Below are 26,253 nucleotides of genomic sequence, written 5' to 3' on the forward strand. Positions count from 1 at the left end.
TTCTACACTTTTTAGTCTTAAGGCCTCAGGTGAGTTATTTTAACCTCATAAACCTCAGTCTTCTGATCTGTAAAGTGGGAAGAATCTCTTTTTGGGAGTTTGAGATGGAGATAATGTACGTAATGGGCTAGCAAGTGCTCAGTAAATGTTGATTACCTTCCTTTCTAAACTTCTTCAGCATTCTTTTTAAAGAGCTCTTTTAAATTGAAGTATTGTTTTAAAAATAAATATGTAGTGAAACAACCTATCTTAAGTGTATATTTGATCAGTTTTAAAAATGTATTCACCCATAAAACCTACACTTCTATCAAGATAAATACTTCCATAACCCCAGAAAGTTCCTTGACATTTGTTCAGTCTTTCTTCCTCAGAAGCAACCATTAATCTCATTTCTAGTGCCACAGGTTAGTTTTTGCTTTCTAGTATTACATATAAATATCACAGTATATACCCTTTTGTGTCTGACTTCATTTACCGTGTTTTATCCATGTTGTTGTGTCTATCAAAAGTTCATCCCTTCAGCATACTTTTAATTTTGAATGTCCCAGTTAGGGTTAAACTGTGCCTAGAACCACCATACAGACATGAGGGTTAGGCAGAAGAGACTAGAGGGAAGGTCAATGGATTGGGATTCAGAATCTGTTTTAGTCTTCATTTGGAAGCTGAGCTAATCGGCCTGGGAGGGAAGCCGACTTGTCCAAGGTCACTGAGTTAGCCAGTGACAGCCAGAGATAACTCCAGTTTACTCAATTCCTGGTTCAGTGCACATCACTGAGGTTTTGAGAAATGAATTTCTATGTACATCAGTAACTTTCCAGGACCGAATGCTTGGATTGAATAGGCAGTCTTTCTAGGTAAGACCAGCAAAATCCTCAGCTTTATATTTTAGTCCCTTTCTTCCAGCTAAGGATGCCTTGTTCTGCTACCACAGAAAGCTGGAAATTGGCAGCTGTGGATTCTGAAAGGGTATGTTTTAGTTGCAGGTAAAGAAATGAAATCTGGAGATTCTGGCCATTCAAAATAGTAATGCTCAGAGACCCCTATTTCTAGGGTGTAAATTGTACTTAAGGAAGGAAAGCTCTCTACGTAAGCATTGGGTATGTCTAGAACTAGACCTTCTGGAAAAGCAGTGCACACAGAATTGGCCAATGTGCCTTGTGCTGGTTTAATGTATACTTTGATATCTTTGTGCCATTTTTGTCTTCAAATGTCCGATCTCCCTGGAGAATCTGAAATGACTCAATTTAGTTCTTATAAATCCCTCCGGAATAACTTTCATCTCCAGTCATTTCAGGTTTAGCTCACCATTTAGACAGAATGCCCAGGCTCTGAAGGATGTCCAAGCTCCAAAGAATGAAAACTCTCAGAAGAAAGCGGCTGGAGATGTAAAGAATCCCTTCCATTTCTGCCAGCTTTAAGTCCCCGCTGGAGCAGAGTAGGGAGCTCTATCATTCTATACAGCGGAAAGTGTAAGGTTTCAACCTGGACTGGTTCCAGTTCTCTTTGGATTTCTAGTCAGCAGCCCAAGGACTTAGCCTGGCAACTTTACCTGAGAAAGGGAGCATGGGAGGTATCTCTTATTACTCATCTAGTAAAATGCCATTACAGTGCACCTTTGTACGGAGTACAGGCCAAGTCCCCAGCCACAGACTTCGCAGGAAGAGCCAACTCCTGAGTCTGCCCTAGCTCTAGCCAAGGGGGGCATCCATCAAGCCAAGCAGACTCTCCACTCATCCCTGGCACCGAGCCTCTGTACAGAGGTCAGTATAGATTATACAGGGACAAGCATGGACCACTTTAAATTACATCTCCATGGCTGTGGGCTCCAGAGCTGAGAGAATTAAAAAACATGCCAATCTATAACCCTGTGGGCAATGTGTACTGGTTAATTTTTTTCGTAAAACACTAAAAAAAAAAAAAAGAAAAAAGAAAGAAATAAAGAAAGAAAAGAAAAAATAAAGGTAATATTTACATAGTAAATTTAGTTACAATTTGTTAAACATAATACTAAGCACTGAATGACTATGAGAACACAGAACAGAGAACAGCATAGACTTAATAAGCTTGAAGGTCTGACTTCCCCCCTAAACTGACCTTTATTTCCTCCTCTGTAAAGGGGAGTTAATGGGATTATTATGGGGATTAAATGAGAAAATGTAACTCAGGAGAGTGCCTAGCACACAATAATAGGCAACATTGAGTGAATGCTTCCTATGTACCACACACTGTTTCTAACTCATTCCTTCAACAACTTTATAAGAAAGGTCTACATTTATTAGTTTTTAAGGTCTATGGTATGTATTTTTACAGAAGAAGAAACAGATCCTGAGATGTTAACTAATTTGCCCCAAATCACATAGCTAGTAAGTGGCACTGTGGGATTTGAGAGCATTGTATCATAGGGATTGAGAGCAGACTTTGGAACTAAACAGACTGAGTTAAATGCTTCATAAGGGGCACCTTGGTGGCTCAGTCAATTAAGCCTCCGACTTCAGCTCAGGTCATGATCCCATGTTCGTGTGTTTGAGCCCCACATCGGGAACTGTGCTGTCAGCTTGGAGCCTGGAGCCTGCTTCTGATTCTGTGTCTCCCCCCTCCGACCCTCCCTCTCTCATGCTCTATCAAAAATAAATTAAAAAAATAAAAAATATAATACATAACATTTATATTATATATGATATATAATATATAAATACAATATAGGAGCTTTAATAGTTCAAAATATGTGTGTACTTTTTATTATTTGCTATTTATATACTGTCTCTCATTTAATTCTCTAAGCATGTCTATTAAACAGGAATTATCCCTATTTACTTTGAGCAAACAGGTTTGGGTGGCAACAGAATCCTCTTTGCCCAAATATATTCTGTGACCCACCCAGAGATAGCTCTCTGGTAGAGCTGGGGTTCTAAAATAGTTATGCTTAGCTGGTTTGGTTTCCTTCTGCTAAGGAGATCCTTCTACCTTTCCTCTTTTCTAGAATCCCACTACCTTCCCCACAGTTTTTCGTTTCTGTTTTAATCACACAAATTAACACATAGATACATTCCTGTTGTAAAAGACTTGAATATATAAGCAAATATAGTCCTTACTGATGGAGGTTTACACTGTGACCATTTATTCACTATATAAAAATGCTGCAATGAACATAAAAGTATATACATCTTGTAAAAAATATATTTAAGAGGGCTCCTAAAAAGGGAATTGCTATTGAAATATTTTAATTTTTAAAAAACATTTTTAAGTAATCGATACATCCAAAGTAGGGCTTGAACTCATGACCCTGAGATTAAGTGTTGTATGCTCTTCCAAATGAGCCAGCCAGATACCCTGCTACTGAAATATTCAAAGTATTTACAGATCCCAACAAATTGTCCTTCAAAAGCTTTACTTTCACTGTCCCTTCAAATGTGATTATGCCTGTTCTTTATCCCCACCAATATTGGTCATTATAAATACTTTCAATTTTTGTCAATAGAAATAGCTAATAACGACTTTAACTTTGTTCAAAGTTGCTTTTTCTCACTGATTTCTAGGTACTTTCTACTTGTTGCAGATGGTATTCTGTTACATGTTACAAATAGGTAACATCTCCTTCATCATTAAAGGTTCACCTCAACTAACTCCCTTGAGATTCTTGCTGACAGCTGCAGTCCACACTGTTCCCTCTGATGCCCCACAGCTCTGAGCAGACATGGCCCCAAGAGATTCATCTCTCTCTCTCTCTCTCTCTCTCTCTATATATATGTATACATATATATATATTATATATATGACCAGTCATCCCATTATGTCTAGTTGGATTTTATTGTTCTTTAAACTGGTATTCCTCATATCTTTTCCTCTCTTATTTCTTTCCTCCCCAATCACCAACACAAAGACTCAAAGTAGTTTGGGGCCCATTATAATTTAGATTTGTGCTTCTAATATATAGATGCTCAAGAAATGTTACTGATGATGATGAGAGCAGATGCCCCTTTGCATTCCAGCTTCTATGACAAGAGTCACTCTTCCAACTCCCTTCCTTCCCACTCCCAAATACCTCACAGAGCTAGGTGGAAAGAACAGAATGGGGAATGTAGTTTCATGGAAGGAAATGAAAAGCAAGGCCACTGTTACCAACTGGAGAGCATAACCACCTAAAAGAGGCGTCCTCATTCAGCTCCAGCAAATTACTGTCAAGTAGGAATATAAGCTCCATGTCGATAGCTTCTCAGTTTTTAAAAGCTGAAAATCTGTATTATATGTTAAATGTGCCTTTTAAATGTCAGGCCAACATTGTGTGTTTTCTGGGTTGGAAGCATGTTGAGGTCAGACTGCATCTGTCTGGGACATATGAGGCACTCAATGTTTATTTTCCCATTTGTTTTCTTCCTTCCATTAGATTAAATGAAACATCAGAAGAGCTAATGAAAGATAAAGGCACTTATATAATGGCCAGTAATTAGTTGTTCTAATGTTGTTTTATTTATTTCTATCTCTCAAACCAGACTAAGAAACATGAAAGAAGAGAGCCTATTATTCATCACATCCGATCATATTATTCATTCACACAGTACCTGGGAAGGCCTCAGAAAAACTTGCTGTGTTGAACCAATTACTTTATGGAGTAAATGAAGATTAGGTAATCAATTACATTTAGACTATGAATTTAATTTTAAAATTAAACATCCATGTAACCGGCTCCATACCTGGCACACACACCCAAGATGTAGGGTAGAAGAGCATCCCTTAACCCCACTCTTTGTTTTACTTGGCAAATATCGGTCAATATTTAATACTGGTGTAATGTGATAGGTGAGGACGTGTGGGATTGCATCATGAAAATATGACAACTCTTTACAGCAGTCATGTCCAAACCCAAGGCTGTCTGGCTCACAATGTCAGTCTTGGCCAAAGACTATCCCCAAGTTTTATACCTCTCAGCCATACTTCCACTGTTCAGGACTTCTTCTTATGATCTCTCTGGGTGCTAGCTTCTGCAGGGCCATCCTCTGAGGATAGGTGGTTTGGGGTTTCAGTGGTGGGCACTGCCTTGCTCTTTTCTCCTCTGCAGCTCCTCTCGCCGCCTTGCCTGATGTTCACTCATGCAGTCCCTGAAGGCCTGTACCTGTGACTGACACTTTCGCCAGTCCTGGTATTGGGCCATGCACTCCTGTACTGCATAGTGGGAAGCAGCACAGCCAGAGCGGGAAATCAGCTGGTCCAGTGGGTCCTCTTCCTCATTGTCCTTCTTCACCTGTCGGGCCCAAGCATGGCCTTGAGTTGACATCTTTGAGAGTCTCTAGAGTAATGAAGGCAAAGTTAGAGTAGGAATCTAATTATGAGGGTCCATTACTATAAATAGCATTGACCAAGCTGCACTGTTACAGCCTATTTATGCATCTGTCTCCCCTTGGAGACTGTAAGCTTTTTTGAGAACAGATACTGGGCCTGATTTACATTGATGCCATCAGCACTAGGCCTGGCAAGAGAGATCTGTCAAATGGCTTTTTTTAAAAAATTTTGAATGTTTTATTTATTTTTGAGAGAGAGAGATAGCTTGAGCAGGGGAGGGTCAGAGAGATGGGGAGACACAGAATCTGAAGACAGGCTCTAGGCCCTGAGTTAGTTGTCAGCACAGAGCCCAGCGTGGGGCTTGAACCCACGAACCGTGAGATCATGACCTGAGCTGAAGCCAGACACTCAACCAACTGAGCCACCCACGTGCCCCTGTAAAATGGTTTGAACTCAACAGAATGACATGAAGCATATGAGAATGTTTAGCACAGCACCAAATATGCTTGAATGGATTTTGCTAATGGAATTTGAATTAGGTGAAATGCCACCTTTTTGGAGCAGATGTCTCCCCAAAAGAATGAATCTTTCTTCTTTCCTATTAGCCTTTTTCTATGGCTGGAAAAGAACATAGTTTGGAAGAGTACCCAAATGTGGGTAGGGTTTGACATATATGAGGAATGGAGAGTTCAGTCTAGCTGTAGCATAGAGTGTGCATGGGTCAGGGCAAGAGATGAGTCTGTGAGATGAGAGTGCTTAATGTGAGGTGCATTTGCCCAGACTGTCTTCTCAAGATCATCCGCTTCAGAGCACCCAGCAGAAAGCTGTCTACATAAGGAACTTGAGAAAGCTCTGAAGGGAAATAACCTCAGCCTTTGAACAAGTTTCACCATGACAGGCTTAAAAGAACTAGCACTCCTCAATGCCTTTCCAGTGTCTTTGATTCATTCAGCTAATGATCACTGAGTACTTATTGTGTACCAGGCACAATGCTAGAGTTGAGGATACAGGAGCAACCAAGATGGATATAGTTCCTGCCTTATAGAGTTTACAGTCTAGACAATAAACAGTTTACTACACAGTATGTACAGATTGCTAAGACTGGGAACATACTGGAGGAACACCTAATCCAGACATGGCAGGAACAGGCTGAGTAGGCTTCCTGGAGGAAGTGATTTCTACACTGAGATTGGAAGAATGAATAGGAGTTAGCCAGAGATGGGGAGAAACAATACTCGTAGTCAATGGAAGAGCAGGATCAGGGGTTGAGACAGAATTTGACACGGAGGAAATGAAACTTCTGTATGATAGTGAATAGCAAATGAAATCGGCACTATGAGAAAATATCTCATCATAGCAAGGTCTTATGGGCCACGTTAAGCCAACATAGCCTACCCAAAACTCATTTGCTTTGGAGGCGGTATAACCTCAGGAAGGAGGAGGGTAATAGGCTTTGAAAGAAGACTAAGATTGGAAACCTAGCTCTGTCACTGACTCACTGGGTGACTTTAAGAAAATCACTTCATAATTTCTCTTGAAAAAGAGATCACGTCTACCTCACAAGACTGTTGAAGACTGCATGAGATAATGCACGTAAGAAGCCCGGCATGTCCAAAGAGTTCAATAAATAACAGCTTTTATTACTGTACAGAAAAAGTGACCTGGATTCTAAGCCAAGCGATCCAGTTCGAATTCCGACACCGCGTCTTACCATACAATCTTCTTAGCTTCCTCCTTAATAATAGTGAACTCATATAACTAATGTAAGGATTAATATACTGAACAAGAAGTCTATGAGCGACAACAGGGCTCACAGTAAATGCTACGGTACATCCTGGCTTCAGCCTTCCCTGAAGGAAAAAGAGGAAGACCCATGCTTGGAGATCAGGGTAAGCTACATGTTCGGCAGCGGGGTGGCGGAGGCTGGCCTGGAATGGGAAGTCATGGGAAAGCAGAAAAATTTAAGTGTCCAAGGCACTTGCAGCTTCCACTTTAAAGGTCTCCCACTTCAAGGAGAAAACACATGAGCGCGCGGCGAACGGCCGCAGCCCCGCGGTGCTGGCTACGCCTTACCGCGCAAGGACGCGGTACGCAGTGCTCACCGAGAGGTGGAACACGAGAATTCGGACGCGCGTTCCCGCACGTCACCCTCCGTTCCGCAGGCAGTTGGAACTCTTCCGACCCACCGACCGGAAGCCAGCCTCTGGGAGAGTCTGGGAGCCGAAGTGAGAGAAGAGGGACCCACCGCGCATAATCATTGGTAACTTCTCAGTATAAATCCCGCCCACCAACTTGTAGAAGCCTCTTCTGGGATCCACTTCCGGCAAAGAGCAGAAGAGGCGGGCAGGTGGAGGCGGGGTTAAGATGGCGGCGCATTTGAGGATTCAGAGCGACTGGGCCCAATCCCTCAGGTGAATCAAGGCCCAGATCCGGGACGGAGGAGGCGGGTAACGCATGTTGTCTTTGCGTTAAGGAGCGCTCTACCTAGTCCAGGATAGGGATTACCTCATCGATTGTTGAGGGATCACTGGGTGTAGAAAAAGAAGTCTCAAACCCACATGGTCACTGGTTTTCATTCTCCGAAGAGTTGTCCTGAGGCCAAGGCAACACGTACGTGCTGTGTGATCACAGACCAGAATTAGGATCAGAGTGGAGAAAGACAGGAAAACTGGGAGGCAGGAAGACTCTTAGCAAAGCAGTCGTGGTCATTTAGCAAATATTTACTGGTTGTCAGTTACTTGCAAAAGTCCTAGTACTCCGTCACCTCCACATTGTTTTCGAGCGGATGATGGACTCCTTGTATCCTCGGATCCCTAGTGCTATGTTAGACACATTGGGCAGTTCTATTCAGGAAACAGTGTAACACCCACCACGTCCAGACCATATGCGTGTGGAGTTTTAAATGGTGGTTCCTGAGTTCAAGAAGCTGACCGCTTAATTGGGAATGCACAGCATAACATTCATTCAATATCTATTTATTGATGGTATACTGTGCAAATTATTATTCCGTGCACCAGGATGAGTACAGCAGTGCCATGAATGGCCCCTTTTTGCATTTAAGAAGCTTACAGTTTACTATGTGGACTAAACTACTTACTACAACACAGAATTGTGTTAAGTGATAAGGAAAGAACACTAACATTTACTGAGGGCCAACAAGGAGAGAATGCAGGAGAGGAATGAGAGAAGTAAATTGCTCAAGATTTTGCAGCCAGTAACTTACTGTCAACCTAGATTTTTTGGTCTTAAAAGTTTAAGTCTTTTTCATTGTATCCTAAAAGCGTTAAGAAGCGATAACGTCAGGATTTGGATGATTGGAGAGGAACATTCTAAAACATGTAGCTTTCCAATTTTAGTATATGTGCTGCCGAAGCGAGCACTCTAAAACATGTAAAAACTCAGTGAACTGTTAGAACGCAGACATTGTGTACTAGTCCCTTGTTTGAATTCCTACTTTCCAGATCGCTAGGTGACCTTGGGCAAGTCACTTTTTCCTACGCTTCAGGATTTTTTAAAGTTAGTTTTCATAATTGTTTATTTTTTAATTAAAAATTTTTAATGTTTCATTTCTTTTGAGAGAGAGAGCACACACACAAGTGGGAGAGGGGCAGAAAGAGAATCCTAAGCACTTATGAACCCATGAACCACTGTGAGATCATGACCTTAGCTGAAATCAATAGATGCTCAACCAACTGAGCCATGCAGGTGCCCCTATATTTTTGTTTAAGTTTGTTTATTTTGAGAGAGAGAGAGAAAGAGCATGGGAGGGGCAGAGAGGAAGAGAAAGAATCCCAAGCAGGCTCTGTGCTGTCAGTGTGGAGTAGTACGCAGGGCTCAATTCCAGGAACTGGGAGGTCATGACCTGAGCTGAAAGCAGGAGTCAGATGTTTAATTTTTTTTTAATGTTTATTTATTTTTGAGAGACTGGGAGACACAGAGTGTGAGTGGGGGAGGGACAGAGAAAGAGGAAGTCACAGAATCCGAAGCAGGCTCCAGGCTCTGAGCTGTCAGTACAGACCCCACACACTAGGCCCAAACCCACGAACCACGAGATTATGACCTGAGCTGAAGATGGACACTCAACTGACTCAGGCATCCAGGCATCCCAAGAGTCAGATGTTTAAATGACAGCCATTCAGGCACCCCTGAGCTTCGGGTTTGTTTTTTTTTTAATCTTTAACATGGGAATAAGAAAAGGTATTTTGTTAAATTGTGAAGATTAATTACACTGTTTGCAAAGTGCCTAGCACAGGGCTTCGTTTACAATAATCCCAATAAGTATCTACATATAAAATATTCTTGGGGGCACCTGGGTGGCTCAGTCGGTTAAGCCTCCGGCTTCGGCTCAGGTCAGATCTCACGTTTGTGGGTTAGAGCCCTGCGTCAGGCTCTGTGCTAACCTCTAGCTCAGAGCCTGGAGCCTGCTTCCAGTTCTGTGTCTCCTTCTCTCTCTGCCCCTCCCCCTCTCATGCTCTGTCTCTCTCTGTATTAAAAATAAATAAAACATTAAAAAAAATTAAAAAAAATAAAAATAAAGTATTCTTGATTTTTCAAAGCCGTGCAGCTATATGAAAAGTGAACTCCCTATTGATGAAATATTTGAGTATTCATTTATCCGGTAGATATTTATGCATTAAATGCTTAATCCACGAATATTTCTTCAATAAATAAAGTTTGTCTTAGAATAATCTATGCCTGATTGAGATGTTAGACTGGATCATACCTCAGTCCAGACTGAAAATTATACCATCTTCTTTCTTCCTTGCACTAGTGGCATCCTTTTTAGCATTGAATGAGCCTAATTAGTCTTTTGTTTATCTTCATAGGAAGGATGAAGGGGAAGCCTGGCTGAGTTGTCACCCTCCAGGTAAAGTCTATATGCCCAAATATGTATGCCTTCCCATCAGAGAAAGGGGATTTACTACCTCTAGAAGAGAACTTCATACTTTCTTTTGGCCCAAACTCCTTGCATAGTATCATACTTTTCAAATGTTCTTGACCAGTCACACCAACTCCTTCATTTCAGGGGAAGGCCTTCAGATTAGTTTTCCATTTGGAAGCCACAGACTTATTGAGGGAGTGATTAAGTCTCTTAGCTATATATTATTGTATTCTAAGCAGTTCCGTAGTTTCATTCATGATTTCCTGATGATGATTCCTAGGTGTTCGGCTCCACCCCTGAACTCTCTTCAAGTTCAAGCAGAGATTGATCAGTTGTCTGCTAGACATTTGTGCTTGAAACTTTCACTGTTTTCTTGATTTTATCAAATCTAAAACCAAGCTGAGCACTTCTCTTGTCAAACAGGCTTTCTTTCTTGATTTTCAAATTTAAGTTACCATTATTCAAGGCATCAGAATGAAAAACTTAGTCATTTTACCATATCATGTCCAGATAGCTCTCAGTTCCTATCAGTTATTCCTTTGAATGACGCTTCTGTGTTAGTCTTATCCATTTGTTTGTAGTTATAGTGGTACTATTAACAAAAATCAGACTTTTTAATAAATGTATGTGTTTTGTTTTACTGATTATCTTTAATTTCAGATACCTTTGATTCTTTATATAAATATATTCTATTTCTCTGAGAAATAGAATTTTAAACAGTCAATTTTGAGGAAAATGATGCAGTATAGAAAAGAAGATAATAGCTAGGTCTCATAGTCAAGGGTTTTGTTTTTAAAGATGAGAACTAATTGGAGAGCAATTAAAATACAGGTTATATGTAGAGGAGAGAAGGACAAACTCAAAAGCTAGTGTCTTAAAAGTGAGAGAAGGATATTCAATTAAGTCTAAAACACTAAGATGAAAGAAGGTGAGGGCAAGTGCAGATGTAGATAAATGCATTGGTGTGGACATAGACATTTAAGAGTGTCTTTCTTCCTCTCTTTCTCTCTGTCTTTCTCCCCCCATCCCCTTTTCTTCCTTCCTTCCATTCACCCTTTCTTCCTTCCTTCCTTCCTTCCTTCCTTCCTTCCTCCCTCCCTCCCTCTCTACGCTCTATGCCTTAATGTGAGGCTTGGCTTGAACTCATGACCTCGAGATCAAGATGCCTATGTTCTACTAATTGAACCGATTCTATTTTATAAACAGAAAACCAAGACTGAGATCATTTCAGTGACTACAGATGTAGAGAGGTCATTGTGATGATGTTGACAGGAGATTAGTTAAAATGAAACGCCCTGTGGGCCAGACACCATGGGACAGTGGGTGAACCCAGGAGGGTATCATGGACTTGGACAAAAAGCAGAGTTCCCTTGATCCTATTTTTGTGGCTTCTTTCTGAACTAGCACTTCATGCCACGTCCCTGCCTAAAAATCTTTGCTAAATTTTCTCTATTCCAGACTTTTATCCCAGATTGTAAGTTCCTCCGTTAATATCCTTCAAGTACCTTTTTAATGACTGTTTTAACCAAACTGGTATTATTTTTGTTTTTGTTTTTTTGGGTATTTATTTATTTTTTCCAAACTGGTATTTATTTTAATGTTACTGGCAAAGAAACTTACTTAAACATTTTTTTTAATGTTTATTTATTTTTGAGAGAGAGCAAGAGACACAGAGTGGGAGTAGAGGAGGGGCAGAAAGAGAGGGAGACACAGAATCTGAAGCAGGCTCCAGGCTCTGAGCTGTCAGCACAGAGCCCCATGGGGCTCAAACTCATGAAATGCAAGCTGAAGTCGCATGCTTAATAACTGACTGAGATACCCTGACACCCCACCAAATTGGTATTTAAGAACATTTTTCTTTAATTATATATAGAGCCGAGGTGGGGGGTGGAGGTGGGGCAGCAGAGAGAATATCCTAAGCAGGCTCCATGTTCAGTGCGGAGCCTGATATTAAGCTCGATCTCAGAATCATGAGTTTATGACCTAACCATCTAAGCCACCGAGGCGTCCCTAACCAAACTGGTATATCAGTTGATGCCTCCTCCCTCCCTGTTCTTTTTTATTTTCTTTTATTCTTGATATACTTCTTCCTGACTTGGAGTTTCCTTTCCGTTATGTTCTGCCTAGCCCTATATTTCTATCTTCTGTCTAGGGGTAATCTTTCAAGGTTCTACTTAAATCTCCCACCCTCTCTAAGAAGCCCTCCTACTCTGTGTGAATCCTTGATGTTTTCTACTCCTCTCTTACTCCTAGAATTTCAGTTTAGTACAACAGTTATTTACTGAATATTTATTGATCATTTCTGTACTCTACGACTTCATAGTCTGGAGGTCAGACATATAAAGTGTGTTATGGGCTGTATATATAAAGTACAGAAGAATAGAACAGAATGTTTTTCACTCCATTCTACCATCTGCATATGTTTATGTGTAGGATGTCTTCTTTATCCCCCATCACTGCAAAAACAGTGTTCCACATAAGCAGGTTTTCTAGGTTACTGAAACTTAATTCTTTGCTATGTATTATATGTGTGTATTGTAGATAAATATGTATGTACATGTTGGTCTTCATCTTTCATTCTGAGAGAATTCCATTTCACAGTAAAACTGAATTTGAGATCATTCTAGTAGCTTTCTTACAAATGCTATATCTCTAAAACTCTGTACCTAGTTTTTAGCTCTTAAGTATACTCCCTCCCAAGTTAGGTTCACCTACAGTAGTGCTCTTTCCACTGCACCTCACTTTAACACTAGTACCTTCTGTTTTTTCATGAGCCAGTTTCCTACCATAACATACGCCTGAATTGAGTCTTCAAGGAGAACAATGTTAAATTCTTACTATTTTCTTGAGACATGCTTCTTTTGTACTATGTAGGGAAACCAACTTTGTATGGTAGCCTGACTTGTCAAGGAATTAGCCTCGATGGCATCCCAGAAGTTACAGCTTCAGAAGGATTTATTGTGAATGAAATAAATAAGGTAGGTTTTTGTCTTCTAGATGATACTGAGTCCAAAACTGGGGTAGTACCTATATATCTACTTTAAATATTTATACTATTATTTGTATATTTGTGTCATCTTTACTTGTTTAGTAATCACAGTCTTTACACATTTGAATGTCAAGAATTTTTTTCTTTTGTACTTACATATACTTTTAGATACTTAAAGTTACATATACTTGTTCTTACTTCCCTTATATCAGTGCTGTCCAGTAGATAAATAATGTAAGTCCCATATGTAATTCAAAATATTCTAGGAGCCACATAAAAACGGCAAAAAGAAACAGGTGAAATTAATTTTAATAATATATGTTATTTAACACAGTAGATCTAAAATATTATTTCAATCTGTAATTAATATTTAAAAAATTGTTAATGAGATATTACACATTCCTTTTTTTCTTCCTGAGTTTTTGAGATCCTGTGTATATTTTACACTTACCATGCATCTCAATTCAGACTCTAATTTTTTATTCAAAATACTTAATAAATGTCTTTAGGTTTTATAAAAGTTACAGTTGAGAACATACTTTCACACACTCAGGTAGTTCCAAATAGACTTAAAAAGTTTTCCAAAAACTGAGTCAAATATTAGTTTTTAAATTAAACATTAAAGAAAATAAAAATGCAGTTCTTCATTTGCACTGGCCGTACTTCAAATGCTCAGTAACCTCACATGGCCGGTGTCTACCATATTGGACAGCATAGCCTTTACCTGTTTAGGCCTTGATGAAGACCTATGTTAATAGTACTTAATAGCTTTTCTCATTGGTCTTTGAGGTGAGTAGATAGCCAAACTAAGTACAGTAAAACTTTGGATTGCAAGTAATTTGTTCTGTGAGTATTCTCCAAGATGACCAATCATTTCTAATAAATTGTAACTTGTTAAATGAGTGATGGCTTGCAATCTGAGTAGTATATGATGCCGAATATCACATGATCGCAACTGAGCCAATGATTCTTGAAATTTGCTTAAATAAATGAATGCTTTGCATTAAAAGCATGTTTCTGGAATGAATTATGGTTCCAAGCCAAGGTTTTACTGTATTGCAGAACCCATGCTGACTTTCCTTACTACTCTGATGGTTGTAGTCAGTATGCTCTGGTGAGTGATCTAATTCCCAAAGGGGAAACCAGCCCTTTTTTTCTCTTTTAATGTGTAATTAAATGTTTTTTTTAGTTGTGCATATTTCAGGTATACCAATAAGAATAGATAATACTTTGTCTTTTACACAGGATTTTAAAAATAATTTTTTTTAAATATTTATTTATTTTGAAAGACAATATGTATGTGTGAGCAGGGCAGAGAGAGAGAGAGGGAGAGAAAGAATCTCAAGCAGGCCCTGTGCTGTCAGAGCAGAGCCTGATGCCAGACTTGATCTCACGAACTGTGAGATCATCACCTGAGTTGAAACCAAGAGTCAGATGCTTAACCAACGGAGCTACCCGGGTGCCCCTACGTAAGATTTTAAACGTTGATTTATTACTCTCTGTGCAAGGTAATGGGCTATAAGTTATTACATCTACTCTGTTTTTCATAAACAGCTATGGTATTGTAAGAAACTATCCAGAGATCTGAGTTCAAGTTTTAGTTAACTCTGACACTTACTAGTAATGTGATTTGGGGCAAATAACTTAGTTCTCTGAGCCTTAGTTTCCTCACATATAAAATGGAGATGATAGTCCTCCTATAAGCTGGTTAATGGGGAGTGAGACTGCATATGAATGAAACTAAAATATTACTAAAGTGAATTTTTATTTATCATAACAATCCTATGGGATCGATATTTTAAATTTCCATTTTGTATATAAGCAAACAGATTCAGTTTTATTTTATTAAATTTTTTTAATTATTTATTTTTGAGAGAGAGAGACCATACACAAGTGGGTGAGGGGCAGAGAGAGAGGGAGACACAGAATCTGAAGCAGACTTCAGGCTCCGAGCTGTCAACACAGAGACTGACAAGGGGCTCGAACCCATGAACCATGAGATCATGACTTGAGCTGAAGTTGGATGCTTAACCAACTGAGCCACCCAGGTGCCCTCTGAGAGCCTTATTAACCCTAGTAATCAAAGCTGATTAAGACTGTACACCAGAATTGAAACCAGTTCTATAAACTTTCAAATATGAACACCACGCTACATTTTCCGCAGGTATTTAGCTAGCCACAGCCTCAGTTCTGACTTCCTTTCTTCCCTTCATATGTAGGCCTTGATATAATCCTTATATCTTCCAGCATCATTGCTAATTTCTGCCAGTGTACCTGCTGGGTCAGACAGTAAGTGCGTATGGTTGAGCATTCATTTGTTTCCTAATTGCCCTGAGTCACTTTGTGGTCAGCTTTTGATGTTGCTACATTGTTCTATTAAACAGTAGATTATGGTTAAATACATAATCCTGGAAGATAAAAATGTTTGACTTTGAATTTTATCTTAGCATGGAATGCTCACACTCTTCTCCCCAGCCCTTGCCATGAATTTTACATGTTTTGATATCCTGCAGCTTTTCATTAAAATATTTTCATTAACAGCATGGATTCTCTACTGCTAATATTGGAAGATAGCTTAGCATTTCTTTTTCTCCATAGTTTGTTTATGGATTAAAGGCTGAATTGCTCGATTGATAAGCAAACTGATTGGCAAAATCTTTCATATAATAGTCCCAAAGAAATGAAGTCTTCTGAGAGCAAACCCAGCTCTCACAGATGCCTGAACACTAAGTTCTTAGAGTTCCTTGAATCCTTGCTGGTAGGAATATTTAAACCAGGAGAGTTTAGCTGACGCTTTAATTTTGGGTACAGGAGGCAATTCCAAATCCAGGTCAGCTCTCTTGCTGCCGTATGGGCTTTGTCATGCGGTTAGAAGCAAAAACTAATGAAAAGCCTGTAGGCAGCCACATATGGATATGCTGGCTAAGAAAGTGCTGTTTGTATAGATAGATATCCTGATTGTGTTTTAGAGGAGTAGAATACTTGTAATTAAGAGCATTTTGCTTTTTAGTGATGAGAATATTGTAACTTTGAAACTTTTTAAAAAGAATATATTTTATTTCTCATCCCTTCTATTTTAATTTAAAATTTTTTTAATTATAAAGAGAGAGAGGGCATATAAGCAGGGGAAACGCACAGAGAGGGAGGGAGAGAGGTGGAGAGAATCTTAAGCAGGCCCCACATCCAGCACAGAGCCTGATACAGGGCTTGATCCCACGACCCTGGGATCATGACTTGAGCTGAAATCAAGTACTGCTGCAAAAGAGATAACAGGTTAGAAACTGTGTGGTGTGTGCAGCTCCTCGGCTCCCCGTAGGAGATACACACTTCGGTGGTGTGGTGGTACTCTGGCAGTTAGAGTAAAGGGCTGTCCTATTGCAAGAATCCTCGAAGGGTTTACCAAATCCTTTATACCTGTATACATGCCACCTTGAAATCTTAAACGGTTACAAAGGCTGCCTTGCAAGATATGTCACCTCAATCTAACATCTAGTTCTAGGTACAGTTTCCCACTATGTCACCAGTGTTTTCTTGCTACAGTAGCTGAAAGATATGTGATAATGACTATGTAAAAACATATGCAGAATTAATACAGATATGGGATGATGAACAGTCAATAAACGTGTGTAGTCAGTTTAAGTCCTAGGTAGAAAGGAGCACTGCAGTCCTGACCAGGCCGACACATTGTATAAATATACCATAATTTACTAATTTTCTCTGGTAACTGTGGTTGTCAGCAGTCTAACATTTTTTCTAAAGGTTTCTAAGGTGGTAAGTTTACTTTTAGACTGGTTGTTTAGGCCCTAGACTTGGACTCTGGTGCTGTTTCCTCCTATCTGTTAATCCTGTTCCTTGTCTCATTGCTAACTGAGAGTTAGATTTTTTTCAGAAGAATTAATACTCTCATGTTTGTCATTTTTTAAAGTATATTTACTTATTTTGAGAGAAAGAGCACACACATGCCCGAGAGCAGGGGAGTGGCAGAGAGAGGGAGGGAGAGAATCCTGAGCAGGCTCTTGTGCTGTCTGTGCAGAGCCCCATGGAAGTATGGATCTCACAAACTGTGAGATCAGGACCTGAGCCAAAAACAGGAGTCAGAAACTTGAGTGACTGAGCCACCCAAGCACCCCTCATGTTTGTCATTTGTATCTCACTGTTGGTTTATCTTCTGTGGGAGTTTTCTTCACTGTTAAAAGGTAATGGCATCCAAGCAATACAAAGTTGCATTGCGCTCCTTTGCAGTGAGTGGGCTGCTGGTCTACCGTGGAGTGATTGTGTTGTGAGCTGGGGAAGGAGGATAAGAGTGGCTACATTTAAAAGATGAACGTGCCCTGTCGTCCTGATGTTGTCTTTAAGAGGCTTTAATTTCATTGGAGTAACTTTATTGATGAATTTCACCTTTCCCTCTCTATTTAGAAAAGCATTCATATTTCTTGTCCAGAGGAGAATGCATCCTCAAAGTTTTTGGCGCCGTACACTATTTTTTCCAGACTTCATGCAAAGAGTGTGAGTATTTTGATAAAATGAGAAAATACAATGGCATGCTGTTTTTTTCTTTTTATCTGCTTGAGTGCTTATAAACATTCATAATTAATGTGTCTTTCATTTACTGTGCATTGTTAAGATGACACAACTTAAAGTGTGCCATGTTTGGCAAAATCAGTATTTGGGTCCACATAGAATAGGTACACAAATCTACTCACTGTTAATCTTAGAGAAAAGAATTGTCTGAAGTTTACTTATATATATTTTAGCAGAGCTGCTTAGTGGCTTTTGGATAATCTTGGTAGCTGTGTTTGTATAGTCACTGCTCATATTTCTGTCTCATTGCCTACAAGACAGGGAAATTTTCTTAAAATTCCAAATACAGCATATTGAGGAATAATTTTCAGAGGTCTTTGTGATGATGCCCTTTCTAACTACCATGGAAGCATAAATGAGAAATATGTGGATAAACTAATTATTTATTAAAACCTTCCATTTCTTATTGTGTGGTACTTTTTAAAAAATAGCTATTTTTTACCCATATTACAAAACAGACATAGATTTAGTCTAAATTTAGAGACTTTAGGAAATATAAAAAGTGAAAAATCACTCACATTCTACAACCTGAAGATAACTAATGTGAAGTTTTGTTACAAAGCCTGTATTAATAATAATTATAGTAGTAATAGCCAACTATTATTTGTAGTAATAGCTTGCCTACTGTGTGTGTGTAGCAATGCTAAGCTTTATGTATTATTTCACTTGATTCTCCCTGTCATTTCTTTAAATATTTTATCAAAATAGCTTTTATAGTATATGCTGTTTTATAACTTGCTTTATGTTCCTTAATAATACATTATGTACCTCATTGTATGTAATCTTTTTATATGTTCTTTTAAGAACTGCATAGTAATCTGCCATATGATTTTACTACTATTTATTTTTCCAATCTTACGTTGCTAGACTTTCAGGTATTTTTGATTTCCTGATTTCATAATTTGATAGTATACTTATAGCTAACCCTCTACTCACAAAGATAGGAAGAAACTAGAATACATTGATAAAATAGAGTTGTTGAGTCACAGGCAATGCAAATCATAAGGCTTTTGGTATGGTTTAACTGACTTCCACTTAACTAATTTATTGAGCTAACTGTTGCTCTGCATTTCCTGTATAGAACATACTGCCTGATGCTCATTCACAGCTTATGAGCTCTTTTCTGAGATCTGCATACTGCAGACACAACTGGTTAAGTTGAATGCTTACTTACCAAGGATCAGTTAGAATACCAGTTATATTGTTTTTGAAATTATGTTAATTAAATACATTCAACCAATGTAATATGAGTGTGGAAAGGGAGAGTGATTATGTCTTTGAAAACTAAGTTGATTGCATTATAAAGACTTGATAAAGGAGAGGTTTTGAAAAAACTGCTATAATGGTAGTGTGCGAGCAAGATAAATGCATAATGTTAGGAGAAAGATTCTTTTTTCCTTAAAGTTTATTTATTTTGAGAACAAGAGAGAGAGGCAGAGAGAGAGAGAGGAAAGACAGTGGATCCCAAGAAGTCTTCATGCTGTCAGCACAGAGCCTGACACGGAGCTCAAACTCACAAACCGCAAGATCTTGATCTGAGCCAAAATCAAGAGTCGAATGCTTAACTGACTGAGCCACCCAGGCACCCCGAAAATATATTAAAAAAAAAACAAAACCCTAGGTAAGGGGTGCCTGGGTGGCTCAGTTGGTTGAGTGCCTGACTTGAGCTCAGGTCATGATCTTGTGGTTCAATGAATTCGAGCCCTGAGTTGGGCTCTGCTGACAGCTCAGAGCCTGGAGCCTACTTTGTATTCTGTGTCTCCCTCTCCCTGTCTCTCCCCACCTCACACTCTCTCTCTCAAAAATAAGTAAACATTAAAAAAAATTTTTTTTTAAGACGCTAGGGGAATTTTTGCTCTTAGGTTGTTTTATAAATGTGAATAAAGATTTGTCTTCCTTTAAAGAAATCAAGTTTTGATTGTGTCTTTGGTTAGTTATTATTACAACAAAGTTAAGGTGAAGTTTCCTTGTAGTAATCAGTGGACTAATGAAAATATTAGTGAATTTTATGTACATTTATATATTTCAGTTAAAATGTAGATATTTATGTATTATTTTTTATTATTTCCTACTTATTTGAGTATTTTTGGTTAATTGACTTACCATTGCGCCCTATCCATTGACTAAAAAGGATTGCTTTTCTACAGTCTGACTTGACATTCTCTACCAATATTGGGTATTCACATTTTTTAAATGTTTATTCATTTTTTACATTGAGAGAGAGAGAGAGCACATGCTAGCAGGGAAGGTGCAGAGAGAGAGGGAGACAACAGCATCCAAAGCAGGCTCCAGGCTTTGAGCTGTCAGCACAGCTCGATGTGGGCTCAAACTCACAAACTGAGATTATGACCTAGGCCTAAGTCAAACACTTAACCAATTGAGCCAACCAGGCACCCTGAGGATTATTTTTTAAGTTTTACCAGTTTGAGAGATGGTATTCCATTGTTATTTTAAGTGTATTCCTTTGATTAATTATGGATTGACCACTTTTTCATATATTTATTGGCTATTCTTCCTATCATTTGCTCATTTTCTAAGTGTGAATTTTTTTTTTTTTGGTATTGGTAAGAGCTCTTATTTATTTTTAGATTTCAGCTAACATACTGTGCAATATTGGTTTCAGGAGGAGAATTCAGTGATTCATCACTTACATGTGATGAACACCCAGTGATCATCACAAGTGCCCTCCTTAGTACCCATCACCCATCTAGCCCATCTCCCACCCACCTCCCTCCATCAACCCTGTTTGTTCTCTGTCATTAAGAGTCTCTTGTGGTTTTTTCCCCTTTTCTCCCTCCCCTTCCCATATGTTCATCTGTTTGTTTCTTAAGTTTCACATATGAGTGAAATTATATGGGATTTACCCTTTTCTGATTGACTTATTTTGCTTAGCATGATAAATTCTAGCTCCACCCACATCATTGCAAATGGCAAACTTTCAATCTTTTTGATGGCTGAGTAATATTCCTGTGTGTGTGTGTGTGTGTGTGTGTGTGTGTGTGTGTGTGTGTGTAATACATTTCTTCTTCTTTTAAAAATTGTTTTTAATGTTTATTTACTTGTGAGAGAGTGAGAGATAGAGCAAAAGCAGGGGAGAGGCCGAGAGAGAGGGAGACACAGAATCCAAAGCAGCCTGTAGGCTCTCAGCTGTCAACACAGAGCCTGATGTGGGGCTTGAACTCAACAAGCTATGCGATCATGACCTGAGACAAAGTTGGATGTTTAACCAACTGAGCCACAGGTGCCCCTGTATATATATCTTCTTGATCCATTCATCAGTCGATGGGTATTTGGGCTCTTTCCATAGTTTGACTGTTGTTGATAAGGTTGCATTAAACATTGGGGTGCATGTACCCCTTCAAATCTATGTTTTTGTATCCTTTGGGTAAATACCTAATAGTGCAGTTGCTGGATTGTAAGGTAGTTCTGTTTTTATTTTGGGGAGAGGGGCGCCATACTGTTCTTCAGAGTGGCTGTACCAGTTTGCATCCCAGCCAGTAGTACAAGAGGGTTGCCCTTTCTCTGCGTCCTCTCCAGTACTTGTTAATTGTGTTGCTGATGTTAGCCATTCTGACAGGTGTGAGGTGGTATCTCGTTGTGGTTTTGATTTGTATTTCTGTGATGATGAATGATGTGGAGGGTAAGAGCTCTTCTATTAAGGGTATTGACCCTTTGCCATATATTTTTGAAATAATTTCTTCTTGCTTATTGTTTATTATTGTTTATGTATGGTGTTTTTTGATACAGATATTAAATACAGATATTTGATACAGATATTAAATACAGATATTTAATATCTCTAGATAATAAAACCCAGCAATTTATTCCTTTATGGTAACACTTTTGGGGTCCTGTTTAGGATAGTCCATAATTTTTATATATTCATTTTGGGTATAATGGGTAAGAGCACAGACTCTAGGGATTGACTCAATGGATTTGGTCCTTTGGCTTTGAATGTTGGTTCTGCCACTTACGAACTGTGACTGTAGACCAGGTACTTAACCTCTCTGCATCACAGATGCTTTATTTGTAAACTAGAGGTAAAAGTATTATCTCATAAGGGTTTTGTGAGGATTGAAGCAGTTAGAATTTGGTCTGAAACCTAGTAAGCACAATATAAGTGTTAAATAGAATTATATAGTATTCTAATGTTATTTATTTTTTTAATGTCTTTTATTTATTTTTGAGAGACAGAGACAGTGCAAGCAGGGGAGGGTAAATTTTTTTTTTTTTTTTGGTATATGTGCTGCCAAAGCGAGCACTAATTTTTTTTTTTTAAGTAGGCTCCTGTGCCTAACGTGGGGCTTGAACTTGTGACCTTGAGATCAAGAGTTGCAGACAACTTCTTAGAGGGACAAGTGGCGTTCAGCCACCTGAGATTGAGCCATAACAGGTCTGTGATGCCCTTATAGTTACGCGACCCCCGAGATCAAGAGTTGCAGACTCTACTGATTGAGCCAGCCAGGTGCTCCTGTTACTTAGTTTAAAGTAAGGATCTAACTTAATTCTTTTTGAAGTGACTAGCATATCACAGCACTATAAAGTAATCCATCCCATTCATCTGTTTTTTTGCTGTAACTAAGAAATAGACCTTTAGCTTTAGACCCTGACCTAAGTTTACATCCTGGCTCTGTTGTGTCACCTTGGGGATATTATTTAATCACTTCTTAAACCCCAGATTTCTTAGCAGAATAATACAAATAATACCTATCTTCTAGATTTTTGAGCATATTAGATGAGGGTAGTGTCTGTTACATGTCTAGTACCTAATAGCTATTCAATAATGTTAGTTCCCTTTCCTCTTTAACAAAAGTTTGGAGAAAGGACAAAGTTGGTATGACCTATAATCTATTCTTCAGTGTTCAAATAATTTTGGAAGAGCGGGGTAGTTCAGATTCAATTACTTTCTATATCTGGGAACTAGGTCCCCAGAGATATATAATACATAGATAACAATATCCCTGTCCCCTGCAGGGACAGTATATTAACTGAGAAGATACAATAGAATACATCAAAGTTTCTTGATCATGGCACCATTGACATTTTGAGCTGGATAATTCTTTATTGTAGTGCGCTATACCCCAATTGTGACAACTAAAAATGTCTCCAGACATCACCAAATGTGATGAGGTAATCTGCCTCCAGTTGGCGACCACTACAATATATGAACATAGTGCTGCAGACTTACCAAGGGAGAGAGTGATAAACTTTTTGGCAGAGTTGGGAGAACTTTTTGAGAAGTAGGTCATTTTCTTTTCTCTAGCTTATGTTATTGTAAGAGTACAGTGTATAATACGTATAATATAAAACATATTTGTAAGAAAAAAAATTTTTTTAAGTAAGCTCTATACCCAACATGGGGCTTGAACTGACCAACCCTGAGATCAAGAGTCATGTGCTCTACTGACTCAGCCAGCCAGGTGCTCCAAATTTACTTATTTTTATTTGAAATAAGTAGATCACTTAAAATTACTAATTTTTCTGTTTCTTACCCTTTTTCTATTTCTTTTTGAGTTCATCGGTAGGTGATTTATGCATTTATTAATCACTTGGCTATTTTCCAGGTATTCCTGTGAGTGCAGAGACTATAGCAGTGAATAAAGTGTAATGTAGAGTCTACATTCTTGGGGTGTGGGACTAGACATGATTTGCTAATGACTTGGATATGAGATGTGAGAGAAAATGAGGACATGGGATGATTCCAAAAATTTCCAAAGAAGTGGGTAAATAGTGATGCTGTTAACTAATGAGGTCAAGTAGTTGTATTGGTGTGGAGCAGGAAGAAATGAGAGTTCTGTTTTGAACATGTTAAGTTACAGGTGAGCACTATAAAGCCAAAGGTGAATGCCTGGCTGGCAGTTGAAAAGATACCACTTGAGTCAGGAAAGAGACCACTTGAGTCAGGAAAGAGCTTGAGCTTTGTTGTTTTAGGGATTAATTCTATTTCAGAGAGTGAGTAGGAAAAGTGTTTAAAAGTCTTGTTTCTGGGGCCCTGCAAATTGAGGACAGTAGTTGCTCTTATTGATATGGGTCAGATGGCTTCACTTTCCTACCTTGAGGTACTTCGTTCTTTTTTAATTTTTTTAAAATGTTTATTTTTGAGAGAAAAGATGGAACACAAGTGGGAAAAGGGCAGAGAAAGAGAGGGAGATATAGAATTTGAAAGTTTCCAGGCTCTGAGCTATCAGCACAGAGTCTGATGCAGGGGCTCAAACTCACTAACCAGAAGATTATGACCTGAGCCAAAGTCGCACGGCTTAATGGCTGGGCCACCCAGGTGTCCCTGAGGTACTTCATTCTTATTGCCACCCTGCTTTTGGTGGTTTTGTTTAGTAGTTACTATGTACCCAGTCTATGATTGTGTTAAGAAAATGCTGGACACCTGGCTAGCTCAGTTGGTAGAGCACACAACTCTTGGTCTCAGGCTTGTAAGTTTGTAGTCCCACATTGGGTGCAGAGATTAGTTAAAAATAAAATCTTTCAGGGGCACCTGAGTGGTTCATTTGGTTGTGTGTCCGACTCTTGATTGATTGAGATTGAGCCCCACATTGGGCTCTGCACTGACAGTACGGACCCTATTTGAGATTCTCTCTTGCTTTCTGCCCCTCCCCTGCACATGCTCGCTCTCTCTCTCAAAATAAATAAATAAACAGCACGTAGGTGGCTCAGTTGGTTAAGCATCTGACTTTGGCTCAGGTCATGATCTTAGAGTTTGTGAGTTGGACTCCCACATTGGGTGAGTTCAAGCCCTGCTTCAGTGAACATGAGCCCTGCTTCAGGTAGGCCCCGCTTTTCTCTCTTTCTCTCTCCCTCCCTCTCTATCTATCTCTGCCCCTCATGGGATTCTTTCTTTCTCTACTCCCCCCTTAAAAAAATAATTTTTAGAAATTTAAACAAATTTTTTAACAATATTGATTCCACATATTAAAAAAATTTTTTTTTAATGTTTATTTACTTTTGAGAGAAGGAGAGAGAGAGAGAGCATGAGCAGGGGAGGGGCAGAGAGAGAGAGGGAAGTGTGGACCTGAAGAAGTCTTGGGGGAATGTGAAACAGGAAGGTCTTTAACATATTTCGAGAGAAGAAGAGCATCTCATTACTTATAAACACTGGTTGGTTTGTTTGTTTTTTTTTGAACAGATAACGTGCCTAGACATTTCCAGTGGAGGAGGCCTTGGTGTGTCTTCTAGTACTGATGGGAGCATGAAGATCTGGCAGGCTTCCAATGGCGAACTCAGAGTAAAGGCTTTGGATATGCTTTCAGGGTCTTCTGTATGAAGGGTGGTCTGAGAAACCTTAGACTGGGTCGAGGGTGGAAGAGTGGCACATTCTGAATTTGTAGGACCACTGCACTTCAGTTGGTCTTTGTTTTCCCATATGTTAATCTTGGAACCACCCTCAATCTTGGTGATTTTCCAGAACAAATTGGGGCTGGAATAGTAGAGGAGCCAGGCCAATGAATGCCTAAATGGGTGGTCTCTTGGTATGAACTGCCTTCAGTGATCAGTTTCTAAGACAGAGTAGCCAGACTGTTACTACTGATTATATGGCTGAGCCCCTCTAACCCATACAGGGGATTTTAAGAAGAGGTGAGTAAGAGTCCTCAATCCTTCATGTACGTAGAAGTAGACTTAAGGATGGCTGTGAGAACCTCGGAGTTCAAATCCACGACATCTGTAGCCAGAGCTACAGGAAAGGGAGCCAGCAGCTCTTAGAACACGACCTGTTATACAAATGAGCTAAGGAGCTCCTATTCGACCTCCATAGTTCTAAAACCCAGCATGTAGGTATAGCATGTAGATATTTCATTAAAGGGACTCAGGATATAAGAGGTAAGAGAATATCAGGGGATGGACAAGAAGAACTAGCATGGAATTTTCTTTTGTTTTTCCAGAGAGTATTGGAAGGACATGTATTTGATGTGAATTGTTGCAGGTTTTTCCCATCAGGCCTTGTGGTTCTGAGTGGGGGAATGGATGCCCAGTTGAAGATCTGGTCAGCGGAAGATGCTAGCTGTGTGGTGACCTTCAAAGGTCACAGAGGAGGTATGAAGGATGATTTCTCCAAAAGGCTTCTCTAATGATTCCCAGAGACAAATCACCAAAAAGGTAGAAACAGAAGCTAGTTATCTACAGAAACACAAATAATTCCTCCAACTGGCCATTTAAATGAGCTATTTCCTCAAGAATTAGACCTTACTTTGATACTGTGTCTTGTTATTACTAAGTGCCTTACACAGCTAGTTGTTTTCTATAATAGATAAGTGAAAAAAAAATTCCTCTCCAGGAGGTCATTGGCTTGTGTGCTGGGAGAGAGAGAGATGTGTGCCAACATTTTCTCCTTATTAGTCCCTTGGCTGAGGTGATAGTAGAAGCTGGGTGGCAAATGGCTGCATTGCTAGACAACAAAGATAGAGCTTGGTACTGTCAGGTCCCATGGATTTAAGTCGCAGTTCAGATTTTAAAAATGGATTAGTCATATAGCCAGTTGACATCAGGTCATAGAGACAGAAAGAGAACATTTTCC

General features: G+C 39.2%; 2 protein-coding genes across 6 annotated transcripts in view; one reads left to right on the forward strand and one right to left on the reverse strand.

The window, feature by feature from the left end:
- Positions 1 to 4,444: 4,444 nt before the first annotated feature.
- Positions 4,445 to 7,543, reverse strand: LOC115272755 (cytochrome c oxidase assembly factor 4 homolog, mitochondrial). 3 transcript variants are annotated; one of them, XM_029915748.1, is made up of 2 exons: positions 7,380 to 7,543; positions 4,445 to 5,284 (listed from the first exon to the last, which is right to left on the reverse strand). In XM_029915748.1, exon 2 carries the CDS (start codon positions 5,270 to 5,272, stop codon positions 5,018 to 5,020), a length of 255 nt encoding a protein of 84 aa, XP_029771608.1. In that variant the 5' UTR covers positions 5,273 to 5,284; positions 7,380 to 7,543; the 3' UTR covers positions 4,445 to 5,017. The 3 variants fall into 3 exon arrangements, with proteins under 3 accessions (XP_029771608.1, XP_029771610.1, XP_029771609.1); XM_029915750.1 differs by having other exon boundaries at positions 7,351 to 7,543; XM_029915749.1 differs by lacking the exon at positions 7,380 to 7,543 and adding an exon at positions 7,092 to 7,306.
- Positions 7,544 to 7,550: 7 nt separating this feature from the next.
- Positions 7,551 to 26,253, forward strand: part of PAAF1 (proteasomal ATPase associated factor 1) — a 35,987-nt gene continuing 17,284 nt past the window's right edge. For 2 of the 3 annotated variants that reach the window (XM_029915742.1, XM_029915744.1), the window contains exons 1-6: positions 7,551 to 7,688; positions 10,104 to 10,144; positions 13,034 to 13,137; positions 17,565 to 17,654; positions 24,868 to 24,966; positions 25,622 to 25,772. In XM_029915742.1, coding sequence (XP_029771602.1) covers positions 7,642 to 7,688; positions 10,104 to 10,144; positions 13,034 to 13,137; positions 17,565 to 17,654; positions 24,868 to 24,966; positions 25,622 to 25,772 — 532 coding nt within the window. In that variant the 5' untranslated portion in view covers positions 7,551 to 7,641. Of the gene's footprint in view, positions 7,689 to 10,103; positions 10,145 to 13,033; positions 13,138 to 17,564; positions 17,655 to 24,867; positions 24,967 to 25,621; positions 25,773 to 26,253 lie in introns of those variants that run through there. The other variant, XM_029915745.1, reaches the window with a different exon arrangement.

Source organism: Suricata suricatta, chromosome 11 (assembly GCF_006229205.1).
Source record: "Suricata suricatta isolate VVHF042 chromosome 11, meerkat_22Aug2017_6uvM2_HiC, whole genome shotgun sequence".
Classification (NCBI taxonomy): Eukaryota; Metazoa; Chordata; class Mammalia; order Carnivora; family Herpestidae; genus Suricata; species Suricata suricatta.